The 22,469-nt window shown below is 41.4% G+C and overlaps 2 protein-coding genes across 2 annotated transcripts in view; both read right to left on the bottom strand.

Moving 5' to 3' along the window:
- The window catches only part of KDELC2 (KDEL (Lys-Asp-Glu-Leu) containing 2), a 19,148-nt gene extending 18,778 nt beyond the window's left edge, over nucleotides 1-370 (bottom strand). Inside the window, exon 1 of the mRNA XM_009890922.1 lies at nucleotides 298-370. Coding sequence (XP_009889224.1) covers nucleotides 298-370 — 73 coding nt within the window. The remainder of the gene's footprint in view (nucleotides 1-297) is intronic.
- Nucleotides 371-5,901: 5,531 nt separating this feature from the next.
- On the bottom strand, nucleotides 5,902-20,937 carry EXPH5 (exophilin 5; the record flags this gene model as incomplete). The annotated part of the gene is made up of 5 exons (XM_009890906.1): nucleotides 5,902-11,246; nucleotides 13,192-13,318; nucleotides 14,866-14,914; nucleotides 19,397-19,541; nucleotides 20,787-20,937. Coding segments are annotated over 5 exons (5,817 nt in total), but the record flags the coding sequence as incomplete, so codon positions are not given.
- Nucleotides 20,938-22,469: the final 1,532 nt, after the last annotated feature.

The following is a 22,469-nucleotide window of genomic DNA, read 5'->3' as shown; positions in this document are numbered from 1 at the left end:
GGGGGGAGGCGCGGGAAGGGCCGGGCGGTGCTGGGAGGTAGCGATCGTCCCGGATCCCGCGTGTCTGTCTGTCTGTCTGGAATGCAAAGGGGAAAAAAGTAGTATTTCTCTAAAGCGTATTAATTGTTACTGCCTGTTATCAGCTTATGTAGAGACTGAGGTTGCTGTAAAAGAAAAAAAAAACAAACAACCAAACCACCAACCATAATGTTAAAGTTCCTCCTGGCTGTTTCTAGGATTTCCCACAGTGGCAGTATTTGAAATGAAGGACAGCGCAGGGGCCCCGTGGGGACGTACTGGCAGGTTGTTGCCTGCCGCTGGGGTCACCGTCCCGTCGCGGGGAGCATCGCGCCTCGGCACAGCACGGCATGGCACAGTGCAGGCACAGGCATGCACCCACGTTCGAGAGCCGAAGGCTGTGGGCTGGGGTTGAGTTACAGCAGGCGGCCCTCATCAGTGCGGTCACGTTCAGTGATGGGGAAAGAGGGATCGTGGTGTTACTCTCTGGAAAATGTAACGACAAAGTAATTTCATGGATTTAAAATGATGGAATACGAGTAAACAGGGAAAACCTCCAATGATTTCTCCCCTAAGGTTGCTGTATCACTTTTATCAGAAGCATTCGCTGCTAGTAGGAAATATTTCCGGGTGTTGGTAGGTGAGAGGGGGAGTGTTACAAGGCTGTAGGAGAATTAAATCAAGCTTCCGTGCAAGCCTGGATTTTCACATGCAAAACAGTGCCAGCACGAATGAATGCTGCGTGTTTTTGAATAACATGAACTTCAAGTCTCTGTGCATACAGACCGTGAAAAACAGGTTCCTTGAAAGTGAAATAATCAAGTCTGGTTTCCTCCTTGCTTTAGTCTTTAGTCTCCTAAACTCCCCCACCTCAGATAACCACAAATCTCCACCAACACACCATGTGTGATACTCCCAACAGGCAGGAGAAAACATGTATAGTCTTAATCTGGAATGGAGTAGGTGCTTCTTGGCCAGGGAGTACGTCCCCCATCCCCAGCTGCTGCTCTCAGCGCTGGGATCAGCGAGGGTGGCCTTCCTCTCCCTCTGCACCAGTTGGGAGCACATTTGGAGAAGGTGGTGATGGAGGGCAAAGACATCACTGTCTCCTGCAATGCTGTCATATCCAAGTTAGGATGTTATGGTCTGGATGGAGAACAATCAGATTGGTAAAAAACCGTCAGGATGGTTGGCTGGGCTTAGAGGGGTCTGGTTGATGGGTCATGTCTACCTGGCAGCTGGTAAGAAGGGGAGCACTGCAGGGACCTGGGATGGGACTATGGAGAGCTCTATCAGTTTGCAGATGACGCCAAACAGGGGGACTAGCAGGTGTGCTTGAGGGCAGGGCTGCCGTCCTGAGGGACCTCGACAGGGTGGAGGAACGGGCCGTGAAATTCAACAAAATGTCCTGCACTTCAGTGTGAGGGAGCAACGAGGGTGGGTTTGCTTCCTGGGGACTGGGGTTGAGGAGCACAGCACCATGGCTGGCAGCAGGGCTTCACCAGGGCCCACCCCGCATGTGGTAAACAGTATCTGGGGCAGCCGAGAGGCCACATCACCCAGCAGGCTTGTGGGGACAGGGCAGGGCTGAGGTCAGGCAGGGACATCAATGTGCAGATCAGGATGAGGCCCTGTGAGGAGAACCGGGGTCAGACACGGCCCTGGGGACCTCAGCCTGCAGGTGGGTCCGGGCTTGGCAGGACCCGTGGCTGGCCAGGAAGGGCTGTGGGGAGATGGAGACTGACATCCTACAGCATCGCTGGGGCAGGGACTGATGGCTCCAGGCTGGGCTGAAATAGTGTCCTGGGCCATGTGCAGGTTGCGGGGAGCACTGGGGAGGGGGTGTCAGGACCTGTTGGAGCTTTTGGGGCCCTGTCCCTGGGGAGGAGCCACCACTGTGCTGGGACTGGCTGGGACCGGCTACCGGGAGCAGCTCTGAGGAAACGGCCCTGGGGGGCCTGGTGGGCAGTGAGGGGGACATGGGCCACCAGCAAGTCCTGGCAGCAAGGCTGGCCAACAGCAGCCTGGGCTGTATGAACAGGGGCAGAGCCAGAGGTCAAGGGGAGTCATTATCCCTCTCCACTCAGTGCTTGTTAGACCAAGTCTAGATACTGCGTCCAGCTTTGGGCTCCTCGGTACAAGACATCAATAAACTGGATCAAATGCAGGGGAGGCTGCTGAGATGGTGGGGCCGGAGCACTGGCCCTGTGAGGAGATGCTGGGGGAGCTGGGCTTGTTCAGCCTGCAGCAGAGATGGCTTTGGGGAGGGAATGGACCTTACAGGAGCCCCCAGTGCCCCTGGGGAGATGACTGAGGAGATGGAGCAGGGCGGAAGGATGAGGGACAACTGGCATAAGTTGAAAGAAGAGAGGCTCAGCCTGGAACATTTTTTTCCCCATAAGGGCGGTCAGGCAGAAGCACAGGTTGCCCAAAGAAGCTGTCCAGTCTCCACCCTTGAATGATTTCAAGACTGGACTGGGTGAAGCCCTGAGCAGCCTGACCTGACCTCAGAGACAACCTGCTGTGAGCAGGAGGTTGGAGCAGAACCTCCTGAGGTCCCTTCCAGCATGATCTACCCTGTGATGAAACCATGAGATTTCCATCCCTTCTTTCAAATGCCACTGAGATGTTAGAAAGGTCAAAGGACATCTGGGGACACAAGGGACCTCATGGGTGGACAGTGATCTAGACAGAAACAAATAAGCCATATTTCCTTCTGAAACCAGGCTGAGGGACTGCGCCACTGAACTCAGGTACCACATATACTGGCTGTAGTAATTAAAGTTGAAAGACAGTGGTGAGTCTCACAGACCATCACACTGCACGTGGCAGCCAGGCTCCACTCAGGCCTCATTCCAGCTGAAGTGATTTTCACGTGGAGCTCATCACCTTGTAAAACTACTCATCAAATGCTACCCTTGGCCCCTACGTGGAGTATCGGCTCCTCAAGGCAAGTTGTAGGCATATGGCTCACTAAGGGGTTAACGCGCCTACTGTGAAGATACTACTGCTGTGATAGAGACTCATCAGCTGTCAGGAGAGGAGAAGGCAGCAGTATGCCAGTATGTGCATGATCTTTCCTCTGCCTTGTAGCCACGCAGCCGGCGTCAGCACTGCCCACCGCTGCTGATAGACACCACCTTGGTGCCCCCTTTTTAAATCTATGGCATTGTTTGCCATCACCACCCTGGCAACAATACTATGCTGCTGGATTTTTATTTTTTTTTAAATAAACTGTCTATGGCATTCCAGTAAGTGAAAAACAAACACAGTACCAATACATTTTTTTCATTTGAATACAGAATTTATTTCAAACAAATAATTTTAAATATAAAAATCCTATAAATTATGAACATTTATAGAATACACTTTTGCCAAAGAAAAAGCTTGCAAGAGCGAAGGTGTCAAAATCTGGCTCTGCTAAACTGCACAGAGTAGATCGTTATTCAATGGGTGTTTCACCCTATGTTTTCACACAATTGACTGTTTTACAGAATAACATTATTTGGTGTAAATATTAGTTTACAGATCCTCAGAAGGCTGCAGTCTTCCACAACTAATTTATGATCAAAGGCAGATTTTACTTGCTTACATTAAATCAAGCTACCTGATCTCCTGTACGTACACAGCACAGCAAATGGAAAAAAATTATGCCAACAACGTGAGAACTTAATCCAACTTCTGTTGAACAGGTAGAAAATATTTACAAATAAAAATGTTCTAAACCATCCACTTCTAGTCAAGAAAAAAGTGAATGACCATTCACTTCCCTTGTAAATGTTTATTATTCTTTACCTTATGTAGGCTGTTATTCCCAATTTTTGGATTAACATATTTTGCAGAAATGTACAGCAGCAGAAATTCCTCGCTGATACTCAGCTGGTTTTATTGTCTTACTCTACAGAATCCTGTACGTATAGAACACAGCTGTTTACAGAAAAACACCATTTCTCCTTAGAATACCACATTTTACAAGATTGCAATTATACAGTAGTCATTTCCTTCCCGCATTGCATATGTCAGCATACACTTATATCCTTCCAAATCAGGCATGTCGTAGAGCTTAATTCTTACTATAAATACATAGTTTATATTAGTCCTTCTATGTACAACAAAAAACTCATTACCCCAGTATAAAGTAATAATACTTATATATCGGTGCAGATTTGAACTACAGACCCACTTCTTTAACGAAGTTTACAGTATAAAAAAATAAGGATACCAGTTACCTACTATAATATTTTCATCTTTTAATTTCTTGTGGAGTAGTCAGTGATACAAGCATTGCTTGTTTTGTGTAAAATATATTATTTTAAAATACCAGTATACTGTCCTTCCAGTTACAAAAATATAATTATGTCCTACAGAAATTTTATTGAATTAAAAAGTGTATCAAAAATATGGATCATCATTTTAGACCATATGTGAAATTAGAAATAAAGTAGAAGTAAATGTATATTTATTTAAAAATACTATCTTCTGGCTCAGTGAGCCATTTCTGATTTTGCATAAAAAGAGATCAAAGCTTAGTTAGAAATTTAATGGCCAAGGATGAGTTTTGGCTACTGAGTAATAATATTACATTATTAGTGTGGCTGAAGAAGAGCCACTGGAAAATGTTTACAGCTGTTCAGTTTGAAGGATTAAAAAATACCGTGGTGACAGCGGGAGTGGTTGAAAAATACCAAAAAGGGTCAGTAACTTAGCAAAAGGCAAAAAGCATTTCTTCCTCATTTTATTTACTTCATATATAAAACCCAGCCAGTCTGTATGGCGCAGTCGTGGCCCGGCCAAGTGCCCTCTCGGGCCGCTCCGGGTGGTGCTGCCTGATGGAGGCCAGCGGCTGCAGGTACCTCATCCCGGGACCGGCCCGGCACAGAGGCAGCAGCAGAACTTCGGGATGTAAGGAGTGATGGTGATGGTTGTCTTCCCACTATTAGGACAACTTAGGATTCAAGCTAAAAGGTTTATATAGAACATAAATAGGATCAATCTTTTTACATTTTGCATGGTTTAAAGTGCCGGATTATTATTCCAAATTAGCCTGTTCCTAACCCAAAGGCAGAAATCTGGCTGTTCATCTCAACTGTAACCAAAGCTGTGCCGGTTATGAATCTCCCATGTCTGAAAATCAGTTTTCCACGCTCAGCTGTATTTCTTAACATCCTCAGGAATTCTGGTGGGTTTTCCAGTGCTGTGCCCTTTGCCGAGCTGTTTCCCATGCACCAGCAGCACTTCTGTAACTCACATTACTCACTGCTCATGCAACGCTGAGGAGAAAAATCCTGGTGTGGAATCCGCCTCAACTGCACGGCAGAACAAACACCACCAGGGACATTGCTGCTATGCCTCCCAGGAATGCAGAAAAAGAACATTCGTGCAGAATACACTGTAAAAATTGAACAGGTTTCATTTTGTGGGAGTGTTTGTTGGGTGGGATGGATTGGCATTATCACGCTTGACGTGGAGAATGAGGAAAGTAAAGCAAAGTAACCTCTTGGTTCTCTGTTAAGTCTTGTAAGAAAAAGTAGCTCAAGCTAGAATTTATCCATTCCAGCACTGCGTAGCTGGCAGGAGCCTAAGCCACTGCTTGCTGACTCAGAGGAAAGCCATCTCTGGAGTTACACTGCCCAAAGCTCCACAGTTGTTTACCTTCTATTATTTTGGGAAGGGATTTTTTAACATACTTTTTCCCTGCTAGGAGAAACAACGATGGTGAAGCCATATATTTCATACAAAAGTCAAATGCTCAGCTAATGTAACATACTAACTTCTTTAAAACTAATGAAGTTGTACCAATTTATAGCAGCACAAGAACTGGCTCAAAGTATTTTACATGTTTTTGCCTGCCCAGAAACTATGAGCTATCGTACCACAGGCCCTTCACAGCTCCGATTCTTTATCTGTCTCATCTAGGTAGTATTCATCATCGGTAGTGGTATCACTGTCTGAGTCCGAATAAGCTGCTGGGTCTTCCTGATAGATATCAATCAGCTCTCGGGGGGATGATGCAGCTGATGACATCTTGCTCCCAGCAGAACTTGAGCTCAAAAGCTCAGCCCTGTTTGTAGACGGAGTCTCTCCATCCCTGAGAGCACTGGGGTTATTAAGAAGACAAGGTCTCCATAATCGCCCTTCTGTGAGTGACCTCTTGATATTTTCCAGGAAAGCCAACTGTTGTTCTTTGCCAAATATACCAAATTCAACAGAAGGATACATCAAATTTCTAGTGCTGTAACATTTTTCATCGTCCGATGCCCAGTTTTCATTTTCATCACAAGACAACAGCTCCGAGTAAGATTTAAATCTCTTCCCGTGTATACCATCTTTTGGCAGAATATTGCTTCCCGAGGCAAAGACCTCATGGGAATCTCGAGCACAAATACTCTCAGAAAGGTGACGCTCACGCTGACTTTTGGCATGACTCTTGCGCAACTGATAGCTGTGCAGGTTAGCATTTTTTAAGCTAGCAGACTGAGAGGTATTTTGATGCTGACCAAGCACTGTCTGGGCAGTCAAGTTTTGCTCTGGACATATGTCTGCCTGCAAGCAGCTATTTACATATGTGTTTGAGTTTCTGTCAGTTAGAAGTGGCAAGGGAGGGCTGCAGGCACGACTGCTAGCTCTTCTTTTCTCATCATCCAGTGGGTCTGATGCAGTAGCACTGGGACAAATGGGCTGGCTTTTGCTTTCGAACCTGAGATCAGGTGTTTGGGAATTCTTATTTCTTATGGTTACTGCTTTATCTGGAAATAGGGTTGTAAGACTTGGCCTATCTTCCACTTTCACCGTAGTTTTTTTGGGACTGATGGCTTCCTTCTGGGTGTATGAGCTTGTAAAAGACCTCCAGTTGGTGTTATTAACAAGGGAAGAAGGATCATTCTGATATTCAGTCTTCTTATTCTCAGTTGTTCTTGGTCTTGGCGTATTCCTGTCAGGGTCCAGACTGTGATTCTGATTTTCAATGTCCGACTGCAGGAGTGGTTGATGGCAATCCGTTGAAATCAATGAGTCAAGAGACATGTCGACCTCTGAAGAAGTGGCACTTCCATCATTCTGTGAAAAAATGTTACTTATGTGTGGTTTGGGGGGCAAATTTTTACTTGAAAATTTTCGACTTGTTTTGTAAACAGCTGCCAGTTTATTTTTAATTGAAGGTCTGTTTTTCCTTTTTTCTATATCTTTGACTTTGTCTCTTGTGCAGTCAGGTAGAAACTTGTTCTCATCTTCTGCACTCTGAGTTATCTTCTGATCTTGTGTAACCCCGAGGACTTTATCTTTACAGTTACCGTTCAGGCTGCCTTCACTGTGCCTCTCTGATTCCTGCAAACCACTATAATCTTTAACCATCTGCGTAGTCTGTGAGTTTTGCTCTTTTTTAATTTTTGAATTCTTTAATTCATCTGTATCTGTGCTAACCACTTGATCTAGCTGAAGTAATGGATCAGCACTGGAAGCTGTACTTACCTCAGATGCTTTGTTCTGAGACTCTGAAAGCACTTTGCTACAGGAGTTTAAACCATTTGCATTTTTTCTTGAACTGTCAGCCCTTAATTGCAGTCCACTACATTTATTATTATACAGAGGGGTGGTTTGGTGTAGGAAATTTACTCTCTGTTTAACTTCGGTACTATCCCGGTACGTGTCTTCCGCAGGGGGAAGCAGCATATCAGCATGCTCTCTGTTACTGTTCCTTCCAAGGGAACTCTTCTCTCCTGGGTGGAGGAATGAGCTATTCAGATTTTTATTGGTGTTCACTATAGGGGGCTGACAGCAATTTTCAGAGTTTCCCTTTTGTATAATATTTTTATTTGTTGAATACAAAGGATTATCTAAACGTCTGCCTGGCTTGGGAGGGGTTGATGAAGTAGACATTAGTGGTGTGGCTGTTTGTAAAATTTCCTTCTTTTCTTTTATTTCTGCATTTTGGCTGCTTGAAGCATCAGAAATAGCCTTACCTGACTTAGCCGCTATTGCAGTGGGTTGTGGACCACCAAAAGAAATTTCTTTTGTCACCATGTCAGAGAGCACATTTTCTCCTAATGAAAGATCTGCTGAGCTATCTTTCCTGTTATGTACCATACTCATTGACTTTGAAGTACATATTTTCTCAGAGCTAGGAGGTAAGTGGGAATTTCTTTCTTCACTATCAACAGCTGTTCCTAAGTTTTGAGGTGTGACCAAAGCTGAAGATACTTGGTCAGAAGAATGTGAAGGGACTGCTTTTTCCAAAGTACTGGGGAAAAAAACATTGGCTAAACTCACATGACCTTCGTTTTTCTTGTTTCGTATTCTTGGTGACTGAGCATTTTTTTTTGGACGAGGTAAATCCGCATCCTCTGCATTATCTCTAAAGAGGCTACAAAATGTTCTTGAATGTCTCCGTGGTAAGGTGTAATAGATTGAAACTAGTTCATGATACTTGACATGATCTTCATCAACACAAACTGTAAATGTGCTTGTAGTTTTATATTTCTGCAAAAAATTTCCCCTCTCCTTACAGTCTGAGAACACAGAGGATTCTCTTCTGCTTAGATGTTTACATCTGTCTGTCAGTTCAACTGATGTACTACTACTTACTGAATCATTAGGACTTTTGGTTAAAGGACTGGGGTAATCTTTTTCTTTGTTACTTGTAGCAGCATTTAACGATGCTGATGTTAAAAAGGAATGTTTTGAGTCTAAACAAGACACGTCTCTTTGATTATAACAAAAGACATCAGCTCTATGTGGAGTTTCAGGCCTTAAACAATTGTATGCTGTTCTGCTTTCTCTAGGTAAAGAGATGGGCGTATCTGACATAATACTACCAGCAATGCTAGCTGATTTTCTAGGCAAAGTGTAATAAATAACAAGCGGGTCGGGAGATTTGAGGCTGTTTCTGCTAGGGGAGCCAGTAACGCTGCAGCTACTGGTATGTCTCAGCAAGCTGTCTTGCTTGTGAGACCTTTCATTACAAGGTGAATTACTCCTCATTTTTCTGCTTTCTTTTTCAAGGCAAAAATAACTTAAACTATGTTCAGAGGTCTTGGCATCTCCATCAAAGCTATGCATATAAATATTTCCAGAATTTCCATTTTGTGGAGAACTAGTAGTGAATTGTCCATTACAGTCCTTAGTTACTAAAGTGCTTGTATTATGCAGTGTTTTCTGTGAAATCTTTTTGGTAACACCTATTCTGCTCACTTGAGCTGTTCTTCCACCTTCTGCTTGAGATTCAGTAACTGTGCAATTCACTGAAGAGCTAGTTAGTGTTCCTAAGCATTTAGAACTGTCTTTATGAGAAAGTGCTTGTGGAGAGCTTTGTGAGGACCTAGATGAACACTCAGGAGGACAGGACAACATGTGTTGACAGTTTGCTAATTTTTCAGTGGATGGAGCAGAAGCAATGTTCAGCAGTGAGGACTGCCTCTTTGGAGTAGCTTGGTTAATGGTTTCTGCACTCTGATTATCTTGTTTGATGCTCTCTCTTTTTGCTGCATAATGCAGAATATGTTCCCATTTTTTCTGACTTGGAAGAAAAGGTTCCTTCCTGCTGTCATCAGCTGGCAAAGTACAGGGAGGCTGACTGAACGCACTGTTGGGTGGGCAATTATTTTCCTTCATTTTCACATTTCTTTTATCACTGTTTGATGTCTGTGTTTTTGCAATATCTCCTCTGGCAGTGACTTGGGTTTGTCTCTTTGATCTCATTGTGTTAGAGAGAGATGCATCACTTTGCAACATGGCAGAAGCAGAGCTGTTAGAGGGAAAATTCTGGGTGTTGATGTAGTTTGTATCTGCTTGTTGAGAAACTGACTGTAACAGCATGTCTTCACCTGGCAGTTTCATACTTTCAACCTTTTCTAGCTGTGTAAAGTCTGCCTTAGTACTTCTTTGGGTAACGATGACTGAGTTCCTGTTCAGTCCTACAGGTTTTGTTTGGTCTTTCAAATAAGGAAAGACTGACTCATCAGTTCTGGTATTAGATGAAGAAACTGAAGAGTTACAACTTAGCCAAGGCTGACAGCCCTCGGTGAATTCTGAAAAAGTTCTACTTGCATTTCTTGTTATCCTTTTGATATTTGTATTTTCTGGAGAATACAAGTGAAAATCGTTCTGCAAGCGCTGTGAACCAAACTTGGCATTCTTTGTATGTGCCCACTGCTGGTCATTTAAATTAGCCATAATCACTTCAAAGCTGGCATCAGGAGAAATAAATGCTTCATCACTGTAGTACTGAGGAATATCAGCCCAAGAAGGGTAGCTGTCTTTTTTTCCATAAGGAGAATTTTTTTGGTTTGCATACCACTTGCCATGAGAAGAAGTATCTCTATAGTAGGATCTAGAGAGATTATTTTCCGATTTGTACAATGGATAATTTTCCCAGTTATCAAAGGGCAACGGAGAAGCAGCTTTGTCAGGGCAACTAATTCTACTAAAGCAATTACTGCTTGAAATAGATCTTCTGTAGTGGTTTTTTGAGTGGTAACATGCATATTTATTGGTTTCTTGCAAAGAGCTAGGATATCCACCACAGTCTGTAGCATGGAACTCCATCAGTGATTGGGTTCTAAACATTTTTTCTTGAGTTGATGTTTGTCCAGGAGAGTCTGGTGTGTTGTTCCATACAATAGAAGACAGAGGAATTCTTTTTGGGTTCTGTCGACCAAACCTTGGTACAAAACCATTGTTGCTCTCCCTTGCCCATGGATGTTGTAAACTAGATGCTGATAGCTGGTCAGAAGACACTGATGATGAACATCTCCGAAGGGAACATACAGAGTAACTTCTGCCAGCTGTACCCCTGTTCATACAACTCTTGTGCCTAAACCCACTGTTCTGTGTGATGGAAGGAGGATATAAGCTACCTTCTGAAGACCGTCCGAAAGAAACAGAAGACAGCCTGCTGCTTAGCGGATGAGGATTTCCATCAACTGGATCACCATATTTGTAATCTTCTTGAAAGGCTGTCTGGTGCCAGTTTATATATGCACTCTGTAATTTCCTTGGTCTGATGAAAATCTTGTGTTCATCTTTGGCTCTTATTGTTCTCAGTCCATCTGGGAAAAATGTGCTAGGCATGTCACTCCAGTCATTTTTGTGTTGCCCCCTACTAGCAGTCTGTCTCTTTGAAGTTGGGAATGCACTACTGTATTGGACATTTGATGCTCTGCTAGTAGAAACTGTCCTGTCCAATGGGTCTTGGGCTTGTTCCTGGGCCAGCTGGTCATCCAGATCATTTAGAACTACAGAGGAAAAAAGAAGATACTTGCTTTGATTTTCTTTAATAATCTTCTGACTATTCATGTTTAAAAGTTTCATGTACTACATTAATAATCAGAACTGGCTTTGAAAGGAGTCAGCTTCTTGGCATTCAAAACCCGTCCCAAACTACACATTCTTCCCCCACAGGACCTTTCAGCAGTCACCCATTAGGATTACAAGTTAAACAATGTGCTGCTCCATGACCAATCTTAAAACTGCCCTTTATGTAAATGTTAGTCTTTATGTTATTCAAAAGAAAAACAAAACAATTTGAAGTCTGAATTCTTACTCACATGCTATATATGTGTATGTGTGCATATGTAAACTTTCCAAATATAGTTTGTAAGCAAAAATTCCCTGAAAAGAATTCACTAGGACCTTTCTAGGAACCTAGGAACTAGGTCCATTCACATGGACCTTTCTGTGTGTTCACAAAGCATAGTTATGATGTAACTATAAGAAAACACAGAATCCTGCAAACCATCAAACAAGCATATTCAGTAGTCTGGCATGTCCACCGTTTGTTTCATTCAGAAAGTAAGTTCTCCACTAAATGATAGCTTATTACTTTAAAGTGAGCAATGAAAATAGAATTTTCTGGATAAAAAGGGTAATGAAATAGTTAGGAACATGTGATTCATTCTAGCAACAAAACTTTATGTATATAGTCTTATGAACTGGAATTAGACACTATACAGCTCAGATAACCAAGATATTCAGTCATAAGACTAAGTAATAGAAACGTATTTGAAGTATTTTTACTGGCAAAAACAATTATGCCTTCATTAATTGCATTCTTTTTGTACTTTGGAAATAGCACACATAAGATTTAAATACAATTGGATATGGCTCTTTTGTTACAGCATTTCCTAATCCATTTAAATAAAAAAGAATGACTGATCAGTCATTACAGATTTGTGCTAAGTACAGAATCATTAGGAAAGCATTACTAGGTATGTATAGTAGGAATAAAAGGTGATAAAGAAGTACTAAAATGTCCCATTTTTCTAAGTTTCTCTTGAGCACAGAAGAGAGACGATTCCTGAGAGAGTCAGTTTAGAACAAGAAAAAAGACGAGTTGTTTCTGAGTCTTCCATTTGGAGGACATCACCGAAGCTATGTACAGCTTTTCTCCGTGAGTGGGCAAGCATGCACTGCTATGACTGACACCCAAAAGCAGTGACAGGCATGTGAATTTCAGAAGAACCACTGTCCACCATGTAGTGCTCTCATCTTCCAGCACTGCCAACTCACCCACTGCTTCCTGATCGATCATGCTTTCAATCTGTGATCTCTTCTAATTTTGGGTGGTAGAAAGTAGAAACGGAGACTTTTTTTGTATAGATCTGAGAAAAGTTTATGGAAAAAGCCCACTGTACTCCCACAGGCTGGGTCTGATCTTGTCTTGCTTCCCAGCAGTAAGGAAAAAAAAAAGAAAAGAACCAGCACCTTTCGACTGGTGCTATAAGGGCTGCCAGAAAACTAAGTGAATGCCTCTTGCTTCTGTGGTTTGAGGCTTTACAATTCATAAAACCAGGCGCAGTAATTCATCACTATCAAAATTATGCATGCAGGTAACTGGGATTAAATTCTTCTCACATAACTATATGTGTGCATCTAAAGGATGCAGTATGGGCTCCTGTCAGAATCAGCAGAGAGAAATGTACACTTTTAAGGTGTGATTCTTCTGAACTCAATCAGTATGAGATGAAATGCCCTCTAAGAGTGACCAGTGACACATTTGAAGACAATATCAACAGTAGACATTCTGCTGTCAGATGAAGCCAGCAAAAAGCAGCCACTACGCTAGAAAGTAATGGGCTGTATCTTTACAGCCTATGCCTTTGCAGAAAATTCTCTGAAACCAGTCACCACAGTCACTTGTGGTAACAATAATATCAGAACAAAGCAAGGACACACACTTACCACTGAAAAACTCCTTCTCTAGCTGGTCGTTCCATTCCTGTGTACTTTTCTCCATCATCTCATTTTGGTTTGCATCAAAAGAAGGACCACTTGTTTCAGCTGACATTGGGGAATTACACATTTCAGCCTGTTAAAAATTACAAGGCAACATGATTTTAATTCTACATGTGGGTTCAAATCACGTTTCACATCACATCACAAATTGTGTCACAAGTCACAGGGGTCAGTAAACTCTGTGTGGGTCCATTAAATATGGTATTATTAAAATATACAACTGAGGATTGTAAAGTTGCATGCATTTTATAGACTTTTACATACGTAATAGGATTCGCTCATTTGTCCTCATACTGTAGCATGTTTTGGATACATGAGTTATAATGACCTTATAATAAGGGGCATAGTATACTTGTTTTCTCAATATGCATCCTTATTGCATTGCATCTCTTAATTTAGTTTTTCCTAATCACTTTTTCCTTGACCAGTGCATTTTAAAATTCACACACAGAGCTCCCAACAGAGTTTTAATAATTTAACATCACAGTCAATGGTGTTAATAAAGACAGCACTTTAGGGGGCTGTGATAAATTACCTTAGCAGTAGGGAAAATGTCATCCTATTCCCTATGTGAGTTTAGTTTACGTGTTAAGCTGAAGAGGTTCCTATCCCATCCATATTTCTCTCAGCTCACAGCCTCAGGTGGTAGAAGTCCAGACAACTGCTGAACTGCTGATGTATTTTAGCTGCCGGCCCTCCTCCTTTTTTTTTTTTTTTAAATAAAACCTCTTATTGCTTTTTAGTTCTCAATATTTGTAATATTTTACTTGTCTAGCTATGATAGTCTGTTTATATAAAAGGCAGGATTCTCTGATAAAATTTTGTTCTGTCATATATTAATATAGATTATCCCTTTGTTTTTGAAAGATGAGAGAAGGGAGGTGGCTAATTTACCTCCTCTATACCTTTGATTACATACTGTATACCTGCTTAGTCCCCTCTGTGATTATACCACACAATTGAAGAGGAGGAAGACATGCTAGTAATAAAGGGCAATAAAGCAATTAAAATAGCAAATATCATCCTTGTAGGAAATCTGTTTATTTCAACAGAGTGCACTTATATTACATCAGAAATAAATCTGTTGTTTTATCCTTAAATTGAGCTTGTGCTTATAAAACGGAACAACAAAATTTACATTTACATATTAATTCTGTGCGTGGCAATGTTGCAGGAGAGGCAACATTACTGCCTGCCCAAGTCAGCTAGTCTTTTTCATCCTTGTACAAATGAAAAGAAACAAAGTAAATACGCTAGACTATTTATTCAGTGTGAGTTTTGACCTATTGGCAGGATGGTTACAGTTGCCAAAATACGTGGTGGTTTTCGCTAGGAAATTATCCACGCGATTATTCCGTCATTAAGAGAGAACTGAAACCTGATCAGAGCTAGACTGAGGGCTCACCTGGGAAAGCTTCGGACTTGAATAGTTAACAGGGCAAGCTCATTCTACTGCATTCAACAGGTTCACAACACAGACGGTTTACTTGGTGTTTAAAACAAGAACTGCGAGAATACTATTTAAACAGGCGTTATATCAACAGCCTAAACAAAGGGGACCAGTTTTTGAGAGACCTGTGGTTTAAGCATTGCTGACAATAAAGTTGATAAGCTACTTACCGTTGCCATTTCTTCCACTTTCGAAGATGGGCTTGCAGAACTGTCATATCTGTAGGTAGAAGGATTTAAATGTTGGCTTTGAAAAGGAACATGATGTAATTTTACCAGGAGTAAATCCAGCAGTTTCCCTTTAGCAACTATTGAGAAGCATCTGAAAGAAGACTGCTCTATGAAGAATCCACCCTTTCCCCCCAAAAAATCCTGCTAGCAAAAAAATACTGGGGAAATGTACCATTCAGTTTGGCCTCGTCATCTTGCAAATGTTGAAGCTGCACAGCCAAGAATGAACTCAGCCCATTGATATCTGCAACAGCCATAAAGTAATTGTTTCAATCTAGCATTACGATGATATTACTTCCTTTCCAAACAACAATAATTTAGTAGGTAGTACGAATAGTCAAAGTTAACTACTTGTACATTTGTAAGTGGTTTGCATCTGTAATTCTATTGTTTTTCTCTTCTATTTCACCCTGCTCAGATGCAGAGCTGTGCTGTGCCCCTGCGAAGGAGGAGAGACAGACAGCAGATCGGTTTTGGTGTGAACTTTGGGACTTGCTGCTACTCACCCAAACCAGACTTTCTGTACCAATTTTTAACACATGGTAGAAGGCTCGTCTGCTTTCTTAAGCTATATAGGACTGCAAGGGCTTGGCAGAGAACCGGCTAGAGCGTCTGTGAGTAATGCAGTGGTTAGAACAAGCCGAGAAGCCCTGAACATAAAAGGTATTCTGTTCTACGGGGTGACTTGCAGACATACAAATACAAAATGAACCAAAGAAACAAGAACAAGGGATTTGACTTCACTGAGTCTATTTGAGTCTGCAGACCCTTATTTTACAACTAAGCAAACCTAGTCTCTTCAAAAGCCCTGAAGGAAGTTTTGCTCAGCTTCTGCTTATTGCCAGTTCTTTCTTGTCTCAGAAACTGTTTGAGAGAAACACGCACCGATCCCGAGGGTCAGTGAAAGACAGTTCTGCTCAGTCCTGTTTGTCTCAAAGTCTTTTTGAATGACCTTGTTCTTAGGCTCTTAAAACCTTCCTGTGCTCAGGTAGACTACTTTATTGTGCTTCAACAGCAAGTATAAACCGGCTCGTTGGCAGGTTCTCTGTGGCCCAGCCTTTCCTCCTGAAGTGCTTTGTCATTTGTTTGCAATGTGCTTGCAGGCAGGGAAGAACAGTTGAAAGGTGCAATTTGTTTTTGCTTCTGTAATTGTGAACTGTAAAACCAGGATTCCTCTCTGACATGGGGTCCAACTGAAACCAAAGGAAACAAGCCTGTTGACCTCAGTGGGCTTAGGATCCGGCCGGACAATTTGAATCCAAAATTCCTAATTTTTCCTTGCAGCACTGAACATGAACAGCCACTAACTCAGTGGGTTATCGCTCCCTGTGAATGAAGTTTACAGCACCAGGACTCAGAGATGTATGCAGCTCTTCCTTTAAACTCAAATAACATTGAATATGTTTTAATGCTTCTACAACAAATTAAGAATGAAACTTATGTTTCAGAGTTTTTACAATGAATTCCTGCAAACCAAGCTCAGTGAAATCCTGTGGCTTAGTAAGTTACCTTAATTTTAATTATATGCATAACAAAAACATAAAAGCTTTGTTAGAAGCTTTCTTCTTCAACTTTACTGTGCAAAGCCACTTTACCGTTCTCCCCACTTGATGCTGTGCTTGGTGTTGCATTAATTGTTCCTTGCAATGAAGCTACATAAAGTAGACATGTTAGTTAGAAATGTCTTCTGATAGTCTAGGCAAAAATTAAATTTTCATTTGCACCACTGGCACTATTCTAAATTCCACCATGTCTTTGTTGTCAGTGTTCTTTCAGAAATAACTGATCACTGCATCCTGCTTTATTTTCCTCCCTGCCAACTTACACAGACAAGGTCATTTTAATCTTTTCCTTCTGCCAATCCATCCGCTTCTCAAACTGCCTCATTATTTTTTTCTGAACTCTTTTAAGTTTTTCAGCATTTCAAAATTAAAGTTTTGCTTTCTTCCAGAGAAATATTGCTTAATTTTAGGAAAAAGTAATTTAGTTTCTTTTTTGGTTAAGGATATTGAGCAATGTTTACATTATTTCCCACACGCATGCACACACACATACACACATACTTGTAAACATTACCTATTATTCATAAACAGAAAAGAAGTTAAATTACTACTCAAGTTCAGAAATATGTGCCAGAAAAATACTACTCACTATGGAACACAAGAAGTTATATTTTATACTTTTTCACTTATATACGTATGTATCTTTTTTACGATAACCAAATGTAAGATTAAAAGTAAAAGATGACTCTACATAGTACTATCACTGCTGGTAACAGTAGTATTAATCCATGAATCAAAATCTGCTGTCAATTAGTATTTTCACTGAGGCACCTGTCTTGCTCGGGCCATCTCTGAGTTGCCTAATGTCAGAGTCTAATCCATTTTCTTCTGTACTATTCTTATCAGCACTACATAACAAGCCAGCTAAGCAACAAACACATAACTCAAATATGCTGAAAACACAATTAAACAGCATTTCTTTTCCAGTATGAATCACACTTACATATCAGAAAAGAATAAGGATGAATTCAAGAACACCAAACACCTTTGAACCAAAAGCAATCAAACATTTCACTACCTTCAGACTACAGTTACAAACCTTTTATTAGCATCTTCTGTATCTCCATATAAGCATACTCTTTTTTGCAGCATCCATAGTTTATTCTTATAGCAACACACCACTGCAGCTGATGAAACAGTCTCTCCAGTACAGAAAGGACCCTCTAAACAGCCATTAATATTTAGCTATTTAAAAGTTTCTGCCAGTTAGGCTTACTTACAGGATTTACAGTGCTGCCTCCTATTGTATTTCACTAGCTCTCCAAAATAACTCTACGTGGTGAGAGGCAGATTATTTCAGTGCTTTGTCTATGCATAAAGCAAACCACATGCCACGGCAACACCTAGAAGAGGGTGGGGGAAGTTTTCGACAGAGAGGCGTGACTAGAAAATGTAGCAATCAGCTCAGTTACACGTCAGGATTGACTTGTTTATTTTTCAAGCTGTGCTGGGTAAGAAATCAAAGGCATCTGCGCCTGAGATATGATAGATTTTCTGTGGAAAAGCCAGGCAAACACATATTAGAAAAGCTGATGCAATGAGTAGGCACGGTTTATTTTACCGCCTTCTTAAATTAAGAAATCATTTCAATGCTTAGATTCTACAGCAAAGCCTAGACCTTCGCTTGTGCGTTGACGACCTTAGTGTGCACCAGGATAAAGCGCTCTTGAAATGCGATTCTCAGTTACACAAGTGCCCCTTTATCCTGCAGGGAGGGCTGGTGACATGTAGGGAGCAGTTCTAAAACTTTTTTCTATGCTGTGTTGCTATGTAGGAGTATTGTTACCAGTAAACATCCACCAAGCTAACCTCATGGCCTCTATGCAAACCTCTCCTTAAATCTCCTTCTGCTTTGATACAAACACTCCACAATGGCAAGCTGCTGTGCTACAAAACCTATGTATCAGCCTAATCATCATTTCTTTAGAGGCTTGCATTCCCTGTCATTGTTTATTGTAGCTGTTCCTTGTCTTAGCGTCATGCCACCTAGGAGCCCCAGGCATGGAGCAGAATACCAGCCTGAGACTCACACACAGAGTGAAAATCAGCTCTTTGTGCCAGCTTCATACTTAGATTTCACATCACTGCACAATGCACCTTTACCTATGATTGGCAGTCCCAAACATTACCCTACAGTCCACACAAAAATAGTAACATTTCACTCAGGTGTTGCTGACATACAGGACCATACAGGACAAAAGCTAGGAGAGAACAGTCAGCCTAGCTAGCCTGAGCATAGCCCCACGTTCCCTCTCAACAGCAGCTTTAACCCTGTGGATGGCAAGGGAGAAAGATGCTCTACAAACAGCAGCTCCAGCACCCCATATGCAACCATCTTTGGTTCAGATCCAGTTGAAACCAAAGCCCTGACGAAGCACGGAAGACAAAAGCACTGGAGAGCTGCCCTGTTTGCCCAGCTAGAGCTAAAGCTGCAGGCGTGTCTCCAAGCTGCCTCTGGGCTAGAAATGGTGGGAACTGATGCAGCAGAGCTGCCCGGGGCTGGTACTCTCTGCCACGGCCTGGGAAAGCTATTCGTTCCTGTTACATCACAGCCATAGGGCACCAGATCCCCATGTGCCTTACACCTTGTTGTCCTGAGAGGGAACAAAATAAGATGCAGCTGCTGCTAAGTCTAGGGGCTTTCATACGCTTAAAGCCTTTATGCAAAACCTGAGCAAAATAGATTTAGCCAAGAGACTTTACCTATTACTTGCCACTTACTCCTCATTTTTCTGACACAGAACAGGTAATCTCTCATTACATGACCAAGTAAAATCCCAACCTTCGCAGCAGAGGTGAAAGGCAAGAGACTGGAAAAATAATTTTAACAAAGATTTCTAAGCAAAACACAGAACAATTCATAAGACTTTTTAAAGCTGGAAATAATGTATGTTCTAAATATAGCTCACCGTGGTTGCTTCTGATTCTGGGTTTTCCTTGATTTTCTAAAGGAGAAAAGCCAAGCAAAAGGTGATCTGAACCCCAGAAAGGAAGCTGAAGTGTTCTTTTGTGCTTGAGGATTTGTGTGAGATGACATTTTTAGTTCTTTATGATCTAAAAATATGATAAAAATTTTGTTTCAAGTTCTTACTAAATGCAGTATTAAAACATACATAAAAAGTTATGTCTTCATAAACAATTTTCTTTTACTTACCTTTTATGCCAGGAAAATCCAGTTTTGTTGACATTTTTGGACAGACTATGTGACATGCTGGTTTATAATGACTAACTAGAAGACTAAGAGAAAGATAAACAGGCCTAAAGTTTCAAAAAGTATTATGAGTTTTGGGTGATGCACGTGAGATAAATGAGGCTGATTTTCAGAAAATAATCAAAACTCAACCATTTGAAAACCTGAACCGTTTTAAAATATAGGCAAATTAGACATTTGAAAATTGAGGCACCCACAATCGTTAGTCACTTTCTTTTCACCTTTGTAAGAAATATAAATATGACAACCCTGAATATACAATAGTTAAATAAACTGTAATGTAACTACGTAACTAATTCAGACTAAGGTGTCTTCTGCATCATACAATTGTATGGGCAACAGAACCTGTGAAATGAGATCTCCAGAAGTTCCTTCCTGGTCAGCCCAACTTTCCAGGCTTTGTCACCCGCCCTGATAATCAGCACTGCCATGCCTTTAGCCCAGTGTTACCAGGAAAAGTCTTCCCCTGGTACAGTCAAACCTCTCTCACCTAAATCCAGATTACCTACTTATTCTAAACATCATTTAGGTGCTTCTAGTTTCTTTAAGAATACTAGGTAAAACGGAACCAGTTTTTGTACAAAGTAAACATTACTGCTCTGATTAGGAAACCACTGCTATATTTACTATAACTACAGCGTCTTCATCTTGGTTAAGAAAGATATTTTTTTCAGTGAGGACAACCAATCAGTGGAACAACCTCCCTGGGGACGTGGTGGAGCCCTCATCACTGGAGGTTTACAAGATGTGACCGGACAGGGTGTTAGATAATCTCATCCAGGCTCCCTTTCCCAAGAAAGGTTGGACCAGATGACCTTCCAATGTCCTTCCAACCTGGGCTGTTCTGTGATTCCAACTATGGGTAAGAATATCAGAGATTTCCTGTTGTGACTCCCAGCTGTGCTTTTAACAGAATCTGCTTAAAGAAACATAGTCGTTATGAAAATATCTCTCTGGCAAAACTTTGACATGAGAAGAAACTCAATGCAATTTCAGAAAGCCCTTAGCTATTACACTCTGAAATGCTCTGAGACATTGGTTTGCTGACCATTATCATGTAGATAAGGAAACGGAAAAATGCAACTCACTGGTGGTTTTGCACTTCCTTAGCTGATGCTCTAACGGTGGTTTTAGCATTCTATTGACATCAGTGTAATTCTGAAATTTTTTTCTTTGTATTTCTTCAAACCATTCTCCAGTCACTCCCTGCAGCCCTGTTTCAGACTTCTTTCTCTTCAGAAGTTTGCTAGAAAGGAACAAAAAAATATTTTAAGACCATTTTAGATATTACAGCCACACGATTAGGAACTATCCCTGTTGTTCATTTAAGTATTTACAGTGTAATTCTACGTATAATGACTTTTTAAAAGATACAGCGGGACATGATACATTCACAGCAATTGCATAAAAGTTTTACTGACAGCAGAATTCTCCAGGTTAACAATGAGATTACATGACCAGGTTAAGTGGACGACTCATATGCTTGCATTATTCTCTGCCTCAAAGAAGTGCATCCTTCTTCCTTGCAAAAATGAGGTAATAATTCACAAGCATTATAAAACTAATTGAAAGTAAGATTAAGTTCAGCCAACAATTGAATTAGAATAAATAATACTCTAACAAAGCAATTCTTGAAATATTTATTCACTCATTTAAGCGGAAGCAATAACAAGATTATTCTGATTTTCAAGAGGAAGCTCACTGAGGCCCTGACAGTGAGGTGCCCACCACACATCTATGTAAAGGAGAATAATAAATTGTGAATTCAGCTATTAGGTATTCACACAACATGTTCAACGAGTTTATCACATTTTCCTCTTTCCTCACTGCATAGTGATTCTTCCTGTATTTAATATGTATGGAAGAAACTAATAACGAATATAATGTTCTGCCATGCAGACATGAAGCCTGAACAAGCTACATACATGTGGCCGCAACTGAAGAAGCTGCTTAGTAGCAAGTTCAGGTTTTAGACCAAGAGATCACAGGAATGAATTGTTTATCTGGACACAAAAGAACAAGGTACAGTTGCAAAGGAGTTGAAATAGTGCAATGGACATGCAAAGCTACTTGTTTTTAAATTACATTATACAAGTGCCTAAAGTACAGATGCAAACACAGCATATCCACGCCCAATCTGATTCTGATGGCAGCAGAACAAGACCCTGCACACAGCCTGGAGATGTAATACCAGTGTTTTAGCAAGGTTTTCATGTAAATCTTCTGCCTTAATCAGTGGTAAAACCTATGTCTAGGAATGCAGATGCTCTCAGAGAACATATATTATTTCAGTTACCAATGTAAATAAAAACTCATATGCTCTGAGACAACATTACTTCACAACCACCCCCCCACCACCCCCCTTAAATTTAAGTATTTAGTCTGGAAACGGATGTATTTCCATCTGGAATTGATACAGGGTATATTGTCTATACTCGCACCTACTGTTCATCTGGTGGTATGTGAAGGAGGGCAGGAGACGTTTTTGGTAAATGGGCGAATATTTCCCCTTGAGGAAGACTACACAGACACAAGTACTACCCATTCGAAATAAACTTATTACAAAGGCAAAAATATTAATCATCACAGATATTACCGCACCATGGGAGTGACTAAACAGGGTAAACGCCATCTGCAGCGCGGACAAGAGCCCAGCAGTAACGCGAAACAGGAGGAGGCGATGAGCAAAGCGCTCTCAAGCGCCAACTTCATGACCTCACTCCCGCGGGCTCGGCGACGGCGACCCGAGACACCCTCAGGAGCGGAGGCAG

Source organism: Charadrius vociferus, unplaced genomic scaffold (assembly GCF_000708025.1).
Source record: "Charadrius vociferus isolate BGI_N301 unplaced genomic scaffold, ASM70802v2 scaffold118, whole genome shotgun sequence".
Lineage (NCBI taxonomy): Eukaryota > Metazoa > Chordata > Aves > Charadriiformes > Charadriidae > Charadrius > Charadrius vociferus.
The sequence above is the reverse complement of the archived record's forward strand: the minus strand, read 5'-3'. Positions and strand labels throughout refer to the sequence as shown.